General features: G+C 38.0%; 1 protein-coding gene across 1 annotated transcript in view; it reads right to left on the reverse strand.

Moving 5' to 3' along the window:
* Positions 1-9,479, reverse strand: part of LARP1B (La ribonucleoprotein domain family, member 1B) — a gene marked incomplete at its 5' end in the record, with an annotated part of 24,738 nt that extends 15,259 nt beyond the window's left edge. The window contains 5 exons of the mRNA XM_009699922.1: positions 1,469-1,609; positions 3,051-3,219; positions 6,919-6,978; positions 8,059-8,120; positions 9,368-9,479. Of these exons, the coding sequence (XP_009698224.1) occupies positions 1,469-1,609; positions 3,051-3,219; positions 6,919-6,978; positions 8,059-8,120; positions 9,368-9,479 (544 nt within the window). The remainder of the gene's footprint in view (positions 1-1,468; positions 1,610-3,050; positions 3,220-6,918; positions 6,979-8,058; positions 8,121-9,367) is intronic.
* Between the last annotated feature and the right edge of the window lie 495 nt (positions 9,480-9,974).

Raw genomic sequence — 9,974 nt, forward strand, 5'->3', positions numbered from 1 at the left:
AGCCCCTACTCAATCAAATTGAGAGGTGCTGAATTTAACAAGGGAATGACTAAAGATAAAATACTTTGTTCGTGTTAGAAATCTTGTTTTACTAGCAACTATTTTTAATGAATCCTGCAACAAAATATGTATGCTCATACATTCAAGTTCCTGTACTTTATTTTCTGTCAAATAAGACTCTGAACTTACGAATGTTGTAATCTGTACGTGCGTGTGTCTCACTGAGAATTTGGACCTTAGCCTTGGCACTTGCTACCCTCAACCTCAGAGACCCCAAATGCGTAGGCATTACTCCAACTATTTCCCCAAATCGGTTTTATTTTTGTACTAGGAGTATATGGGGCTCAAAGTCCTACATATAACACCTTCATGAGTTAGTGTTGTATTTAAGCCTGGAACAAGTTTTTTCATTTAAACAGCCAATGTTCCTGAGGAGCAAGAAATGTTTTATGTTCTCTCACTGAAAGTGGTCTTGAATCACCAGAGCCTTGAGGTAGAGCTCATGCTGCAAGTTTCTGGTCATTTGACCATCCTGAGGAATAACCGCTGAAGAAAGTGATACACTGGTAAAAATCCTCCCCCTGCCCCTGTCTATCCCTCAGACATCCAGATCAAACCCTTACATCCATGTTCCTAAAACGACCTCATAAGCAAATCCCATCTCAGTAGCATCCTGCACTTATAATGAGCAAACACTTAAATTGTTAATGTATATTGCAATTTTAAAACTTCAAACACAAATACATAAACCAAAGAGTTACACTCAGGCTGAGATTTCTGCCTCCTGACAAGCTGTACTCAGAACACCTGAGGACCAGAAGCAGTACCAGCTGGGGTGGATTTTCTCCCTCTGTTGGGTTAATACAACTTTTTGCATGGCCATGCTGAGAAATAGGTCGGGGAACTGAAAGAATTGGTCCAACTTAAAGAAAAAACGATCAGTAGAATTGCCAAAGCAGAGTTCAAAGCGTAGGTCCACAAGCAATTGCTCTGGTGGCAACAAGCTGTGGGAATAGCAGCAGAGCAGGACAGAGCAGCCCCCTTATGAAACGATTTCCAGACTTTCCCCATCATAAAGCTGTGGCCCACGAGTCTGTAGGGAGCCATGAAGAGAAAAATATATGCTGCTCTGATTCAGAGCACCAGCACACGCCGTAAAGATAGACTGTTTCCAAACGTGGTTACCCAGCAGAGTGAGTGACTGAGACATTACAACTCTGATCAGTGAAGAGGTTAGAAAAAAAATAAAAATCTCACAGTAAACTTTTGAATAGAACTTTCCAACTTAAAATTTGTTAAACTACAGTACAATTTATTTATTTTTTGATGGTTATTGGCAAATATAAACACTAGGTCTTACTTAGGCAAAGTCAAGTTTCCACATAAACTGCCAATCTAACGCCTACTCACGTGGTATTATACTTTATTTGCCACAAATAGGAAGACCCAGAAATTGAAAACTACTTACTTCTTGTCTCATTCCGTCTGTTATGAGGTATTAACTTGTTTGTTTCCAGCAGAAATCTTGAGCTAGTTCGAGAGCCTGGTCTTTCTTGACTGTCTGACCTTACATCATCCAAGTGAAGTGGCACCCATTTCTGCTTGTTGCCTTGAAAAGTTAATATATTACTCTTTATTATAGTACTACTTGAGGTTTCAGCTCCTGAAAAGACTCTACAGAATTCTTCTTGTACAACTAGTAAAAGTTAATTTCAAAGTTTAAAAACTGGGAAAAGTTTAACATTGAGATTTTAAGATATGATGTATGACTAAACAATAAAAAACGCAGTAGTAATAAATTCAGCAAACTGAAAGGTAACCTTATCTAAGATTTAAATACATGAAATGAAGGTGAGCTTTTTTATTTAATGAATTTTTAGATGTGAGCTCCATTACCAAGAATTTATAGCTACGTAAGTGTTAAATATATACAGTGAATTCGTTACTATATAATTTAACAACTTGCATATGAAACTTAAAAGGTAAAAAATAACATATCAAGTTCACCACCAAAATAATATTTTAATCACAAACCATAAACATTGTCCTGAGAATTTAGCTGTCGTACTGTATTTTTACCTTGAGATATTCAGATTAAGTTCATTCATGTGCATCAACAATTATTAACAAAGCTGTATTTTGTTGTAGGCTGGCCTAAAACATCCAGTAACCATCTATTTAATGATAATATTTGCTGTTCTGTACTTGATTGGTATTGTGGGCTTCATACCTTTGTAGCCAAGAAATATAAAAGAAATATAAGCAAATACATAAAATGCCTTATCCACACTGGGGGTGGGGGAACGGGACAAAAAAACCAAGAGATTGTAGCTGTAGAATGCTTTACTTTATATTTCCACTTAGACTGAAAAAATTAAAAGCTATAAAAGTTTTGGGTTTAAGTATATACATAGGAAGATTAACAAATCTAAACAACAAAGGTCTTTAGGATCTGAAGAAATACCAGCAGGGAAGCAAGAAAAAAAGCAACAGCTGATGGCAGCAATATCTTAAAACTCTCTCAGCTGTTTCTCCAGCCTACTGACCAAACGAAACACAGGTTTGCTTCCTATTTTTAATGTAACAGATTGATTCAAAAGGAAATGAATAACCTGGTTTAGTTTTCAAGTGATCACTTCAAGGTGTAAGCCAATAGTAAAACATGAAAATTAAAGCGTTAGTATATATAGTGAACACAGACACATACATATGAAGTTAAATTAACATAATGCTATCTATTTAGGGAAACAAAGATATGAGAGACAGTAATGGTTTGTACAGCCATGCTAAAATTTTCCAGAAATTCTCAGCTCTCCAGGCACCATCAGTAGGACACGAGCTGCTTTTTCCCCAGAATTCCTATTTGACTAAACAAAACACTCCAAAACCCGAGTAAGGAAGCCTGTTTCAAGCTTCCTAGCAGAAAGCAATTTATCCTGTTATCACCTAGAAAATGCAAAACAGAAAAAGTTTCATCAAGTCATTCAACTGGAATTCATGTAACTGTATCAATGGTGACTTACTGCATTACACCTAGTGCCCAGACTGACCTTTTTTCCTTTGGTTATTAGTTTGAGCTTCATCTTCGCTAGTGTTATCTCCTGGACCATCTGGCTTTGCCTCTGGGTTGTCCTTGATTCCATTATTGCTTTTTTGATCAGATTTCTCCTCCTTTTCTCTTCTATTTGTTGGCTTCTTACTGTGACTTACAGTCTTACACTGCAAGAGATACTGGTAATTATTTCCAAGAGCATAGCTGCTGGGAGCAAAAGGTGTAAGTTTCCTTTACCGATTAAAATTCCTTCGCTATTACCTGTTCTCAGCCTCTTCAGGAGGGTGAGTTTTAAGAACTGTGATGTTTTGTAAAGTCTCATTTTAAATAGTTCTATTTTCTGCTAACTTGGCAAGACTATCAAAAGAATTTTTAGACTAAGGAAGGTTTTGTTTTGTTTTTTTCAATTGAAGATGTAGAATTACAGAGTGCACAACAATCATGTTTCAGCACCTCAGAACTGAAATTTCTTTTATAGGAAAGAAATATTACTCACCAGTACCTACTGTTCAGACTGATTATCTTTTAAAAGCTACGCTTACAGAATGCTGAATGGTAAATCAGAAATTCCCATGATGCTGTACAATCTCAACAGCATGCCAAATGTTCATGTAAACTATAAGGAGCCATAGGTCTTAACTCTGACAATTCTGTTCCACTAAATCAGAACATGAACCAAAGATCACAGGATGTGGAGGTGTACGGTTACAGATTTATTTTTTCCCCACATTAGAATACGGCATTTACTAAGAACTGTGTGCCTTTGAGTAGTGCCAGCATCCTGCAGATCATCACTTCTTGGAAATCCCACAGAATAACTAACAGGTTTCAAAGAAGGCAAAATGAACAGCATTTTAGCGAATAGCGTTTTCCCTGGTATCAATACAGGCTGGGTGGAGGATGGATTGCGAGCAGCCCTGTGGAGAAAGACTTGGAGGTACTGGTGGATGAAAAGCTGGACATGACCCAGCCATGTGTGCTGGCAGCCCAGAAAGCCAACCGAGCCCTGGGCTGCATCCCAAGCAGGGTGACCAGCAGGTCGAGGGAGGGGATTCTGCCCCTCTGCTCTGGTGAGACCCCCCTGCAGTACTGCCCTCAGCTCTGGGGTCCTCAGCACAAGGAGGACATGGACCTGTTGGGGCGAGTCCAGAGGAGGTCACGAAGGTGATCTGAGGGCTGGAGCACCTCTGCTGTGAAGACAGGCTGAGAGAGTTGGGGTTGTTCAGCCTGGAGAAGAGAAGGCTCTGGGCAGACCTTAGAGCAGCCTCCCAGTACATAAACGGGGCTTATAAGGAAGATGGGGACAAACTTTTTGATGGGGCCTGTTGCAATAGGACAAGGGGTAATGGTTTTAAACTAAAAGAGGGGAGATCCAGGCGAAATACAAGGAAGAAATTTTTCAGGATGAGGGTGGTGAGGCACTGGCACAGGTTGCCCAGAGAGGTGGTGGATGCCCCATCCCTGGACACATTCACGGTCAGGTTGGACGGGGCTCTGAGCAACTTGATCTGGTTGAAGACGTCCCTGCCCACGGCAGGGGGGTTGGACTAGGTGACCTTTAAAGGTCCCTTCCAACCCAAACCATTCCATGATTTGCTATAATATCTACCTGCAAAATTAAGCTTCACAGACACTTCTGCCAAACAGAAAGAATACTCCTATGTTATGGAGATAGCTTTGAACCTGTTGGAGTACATACAGTAGATACTGCAGTACGATGCCACAATTAATTTGAATGCAAAGCCTTGCCCTAGACAAACCAATCCAAATTAAATACAAACTAAATGTTATTTGGTTTAACATACACTACATGAATTTGTGTACTAAAATTCCCACATACTCAAGTCAGCAAAAGGTTAATTAACATCTACACAATTCAATCTAGATCATGTGGTAAAACAAAAAAATCTTTTCAAAAAATTGTCTTAAAGTAAATTATTTCAGAGAGCAAACACTAAATGTGTATATTCTTACGAAACACTACATATTTGTCTCTTAGTCACTCTCATTAGTACTGTACAGACATCATTAATCACATCAAAATTTGACATAACACCAAGTAGATGCCAAAGACCTGCAGTACTAAAGCGAATGCAAAAGATACGGGTGCATGTTTTCTTAAGCCACTAAAATCAGATTTTCCAAAAAGAGAAAAAAAAGAGATGCTAAAATAAACGTACTCTAGACTCAGTCACAAATCAACATTAGCATTTACAAATATTATTAAAGGATACAAACTTGAATCCTTTCAATGCTGTTCAGTCTCTCAGATCTAAGCTCAGCAGACCCTCCCCCTTTCTGAGCATCAGAACACGATAGAAAATATCGTTATTTTTGGACGCAGTTACAGAGTTTCTCTGCACTGTATCTCACACATTACAACTGGTGTCTCTTAAAAAGTTACAAACACAAAGTACTGTGTAGTGGAATTGACTGCACAACCTTCAAGAAAAGCATTTTTGAGTTATTAGGCTGTAGCAAACAAAAAGGTTGTGCATCTGAGGTATAAAAAGCACAGGTGAAATTATTTCTACTCTTATGAGTAACTAAGGAAGGAGTCTGACAGGCAGCTGAGCGTTATACACCTCTAATGCCACCAGATAAATTAGCAGATTTAGGTTGCAAGTCACATGTCCTTCACAATATCATTAAATATATCACCCCTGTCTCCTTCTGAAGTGGTCATCTCTTCTATTCACAACATCTCAGCAACTGACAGGAATACTGATGATGGAGAAGCTTACAAACGCTTTAAAAAAAAAGTGCAAATCAAGGGTCTTGTATAAATCCTAAACCTCGATGGGATGTATGCACACACCAAAGTATTCTAACTGGTGTCTAGGCAACAGAACAAGTTGCTTTATTGGCATATAATCTATTCAGGTTTTAAAGATTCTTCTAGCAATCTCAAAGATTTCCTTTGAGATCCTGTAGAACAAGCTACTAGAGGAGGTAAATTCTACCTAGCAGTAAACATCACGTTGTGTCAAATCCACAGACATCTGTCATTTTGACCAGCAATGCTAAAAGCCAAGTTAGACACTTGAAAATGTTTTGTTGCTGACACAAATAACAGAGTTATGACAATCAGCTGGGGAAGAAGGGAGGGTGCTAGAAACTGAGGCCCCAGGACAAACTACTTGTGCCAAACCACCTTAATACAGTCCTTTTCAGTTTTCATTTGAACACTTTGAATTATAATATAATGTACATTGCTGAACCCAAATCTCCTGGTTTCCCTCAGCCAGAAAACAGTAAAAGCATCACAGGGGTGCTGCAGAACTAAAACAAAGACTGAAATGGCACCTCATAGCTTGCAATCATCTGTGCTCTGTTCTTGCTTAAATACCAAAAAAGAGGTGTAATACATATTACGCACTTATCACTTGAGATAAAGTGAAAGGAAGACAATTTGACAGAATAGATGTTAACTAAAGATCCAGCATCGGAAAAACATATCAGAGGAATAAGGCAGACATCACTAAGTCGTCCTAAGACAAAGTATTCTGAGCCTCACGGGAGGGCAGCACGTTCACAACCCCAAAGGCCTTCTCATCTGCCCACAAACTTCCCAACAAGTAGAAAAGGGGAAACACAAGTTTTAAAATGGTGAAGTAAATACACCACATTTTTACCTACATGTCCATGGCACACCACTAATGATAAATGGAGTGTACGTGTGTGGGCTTGTGAAGGGTTCAGAAATTCCAGCACCAGTGCAGACGGTTAAGCATAGACCAGTACCCTGAATTATTGACAAGTTTTCTGCTGAAGCCCTATAACACCCCAAGCGCATTCTGGGGGGGAACAGCATTAAACAGAGAAATCAATATGGTTTTTTAAAAAAGGTAACAAAGGATACTTACTTCATTGTTTGCTATTTCGCTTGGTGTTGGCCAATTTGTGATATCACCAAAATCACCAGCCTGCAAAGATGACAAACAGTTTATACTACTTCCTAGATTTAGTCCTTTTTCATAGATGGAAGATGTCAGTCATGACTCAGATGGCCAGACTACCCCTCTGAGCAGAACTGTTAGAAGCAGCAATTTTTAAAAACTGAGAAATACAACAGAAAACACACAACTTTTGAAAACAGAGTACGATCAATTGTAGAAACAACTGTCCATTGCAGTTACATCCAAATCAAGGTCCAACACATCTTAGCTTGTAATTAGTATAATTGTCTAAAGAATGCCTTCATGAAGAATACTTTAAGTGAGCACAGCCAAAAAAAGATAGCAAGAAAGCAAAATTTTCTACATTCTATTATAAAACAAATTAAGAGGGCTTATGACTTATGAGCACACATAACTTTTAATCTGAAAATTGTTTTATCTTACACATGGCTTCCTATGTGATTTAAAGGTATCTACTGCTTAAAAGTCTTTTAGCTTTTGGAAGACCTTTGAGCACAGGTATTATTCAACCAAAAACGGCCTGGCTGTACATAATTTTAGAAACTTAGTTTTTCAGTAAAAGGATTCAGTATCTCCTGTTGTCATAATAATTTTAGAACAGCACATAAAACACACACATCACACAATATGCAAAAAGTATTTTCAAAACCAATCTAGCATCGCTTGTGCTGAAGTGATGTTGTTTCTTTGCAGCCCCTTCACATTTTTATATAATCCCATTGCTTTAAAACAAAAGTGCTTTTCCTTATCCCTCATACATGTACCATTTTACCATCCCTTCTAATTTCAAATTTCCCTTCCACTTTTACTTTTCTCTGTCTTCAGAATTAACCACTACCAAGGCAGAACATAACAGTTCTGTTTCTAGCTTCAAAATATCTTGCTATCTTTTTATTTTAGTAATATCAGCTATTTACCATATTGAATATTTACACCCAGAAATACTCCTTTGAAATTATTTCATTTTCCTACCATATTATCAGTTGAGCTAAATGCCAGTTTAGATTAACAGGCTAGATTAAGTGGGACTTCTAACACAATCAGTCCAGTAATTTATAGCTAAATGTCCTTCTGGCAAATACAAACCTTGCTGCATTTCCTTGTCCTGGGTTTCACCGCTCTTATAACGTTAGTGGAATTTTGTAGTTCTGAAAGGAAGAAAAATATTTTCAGGTGTGGAATTAGACTGCACTTTAAAAGAGTAAGGAAAGTATACTTTAACAACTCTGTTTAACTATCTATCACACTACACCAAAGTTTTTTTCAGGCCTTGGTATCGAAGTCAATGAACATTTCCATAAAGTAACTAATAGTACCTGACATTGAAAAACTCACATTCATAACGAGTCTAAATAATCTTGAAAACCATGTGTACAGGGTACTGTATAACACACTATTTAAGCATTTGCTCGGCTATAAGGTCAAGACTATCTCAAAATGCTGGTATTCTAACCTAAGAAGTAGCAAAGAAAACAAGCTTCTGAGACACATTTAAAAAGTTATCCTATTAGAGGTTATATATATTTGTAAGACAGAATTAATTTACAAAATCTATCATTATGCAAGCATGAAAAAACACAGAAGCAATTACATAGTCACAAATTCCTAGTAATTTCCTTTTATAAGCAACTACTCAAATGCCAAATAAAATTTAGCCATATTGCTCATAATCAAGCCAAAGCAATGAAAAAAAAAAATCAAGAAAGATGAAAAGAAAAAGTTAATATAAAAACTACGTTAAGACTAATAAATTTTAATGCCCATATTCCATAAAGGATATGTTTATGATAAAAATAAGCATTTGAAACAAAGCTGACACCCATACATTTTCAGAACCATCCTGAGTCAAGACCTAAACTTTATAATAACGATCCTACCTGATGACCTGAAAGAGGTTCCATTATACTTCTACCAGTAATATCTGCCAGGAATTAATATAATGCTTGGAAATAACTCACTCTCTCATATATGGCAACATTATTGGGCCTAACGATCCAGGATCAATAACCTACATTAAAAAAGTCTATTTAAACTAACTACTTCTTTTAATACATGTGCAATTACCCTTCTGTACGTGAATTCGATTTTCTTATTCTGTGCAGTTTTTCCCTACCCATCTCAATTGTGTTCTACTTTTTGCATTGAGAATTCAGGGGGGGAAAAAACCACTAGTACCAGGCAATTTTTCCTTGGAGATTAGAATTGAGACAGGGGAAACCACCTCCTAACTTCTCCTGTTAAGCCCTGGTTCTGTTCTCCCTATGTGTGTTTTCCCATAGAGAAGTGGTCACAACCTTTCCTTGAAATTGCAGTATCTTATTGCAAGACAAGTTTGAAACACCGAACATGACTGAAATCAGTAGTGGATTATTATTTCATACAGGGATAACATCACCTCCTCGACCCTTCTCTTTGACATCCACTGCCCAATCTTCCTTATCGCAGCTCCGCACTGGGAACCCCACCCTTCTGCCCCGGGGACTCCGAAAACCCTCTCTGCCTGCTTCCTGGAATACACGGTGAACGTTATAGCATAAATTAATGTATACTCCGTATTCCACCGTAAATTATATTCATACTGCTATATACAACGCGCACATCACACAAGACATGTCAATTCAGTGAATCCTGATCGGCCTTCGACCTTTGCTGCACCATTTACCAACAGGGTTTGTTTTTTCCCCTCTCCTACAGAACTGCTTTTGAAGACAAAGACAAAGCACATCCCCGTAAACTGCCTCTTTCTTGTTATTCAGCCCCAATTAACTTTAGACAGAGAGCTTTCAGAAACACACAGTGACCACGCAATCCTAATTTTTACTTGTCCTTCAGTAGTAAACTAATTGCCCTTTACAAAACAAGACAAACAGCTGTAGAGGTGCAGTAGCAAACAAATTTGTAATTTTCTCCAACAAAACTGCCAATTATCTGTAAGGTAAACCGACTGGCCGTAGCATTTGTCCTCCAGCAGCCTGTAAACACGCATCTCTCTTTAGCTGTTC

This window comes from Cariama cristata, unplaced genomic scaffold (genome assembly GCF_000690535.1).
Source record: "Cariama cristata isolate BGI_N322 unplaced genomic scaffold, ASM69053v1 scaffold8995, whole genome shotgun sequence".
Classification (NCBI taxonomy): domain Eukaryota; kingdom Metazoa; phylum Chordata; class Aves; order Cariamiformes; family Cariamidae; genus Cariama; species Cariama cristata.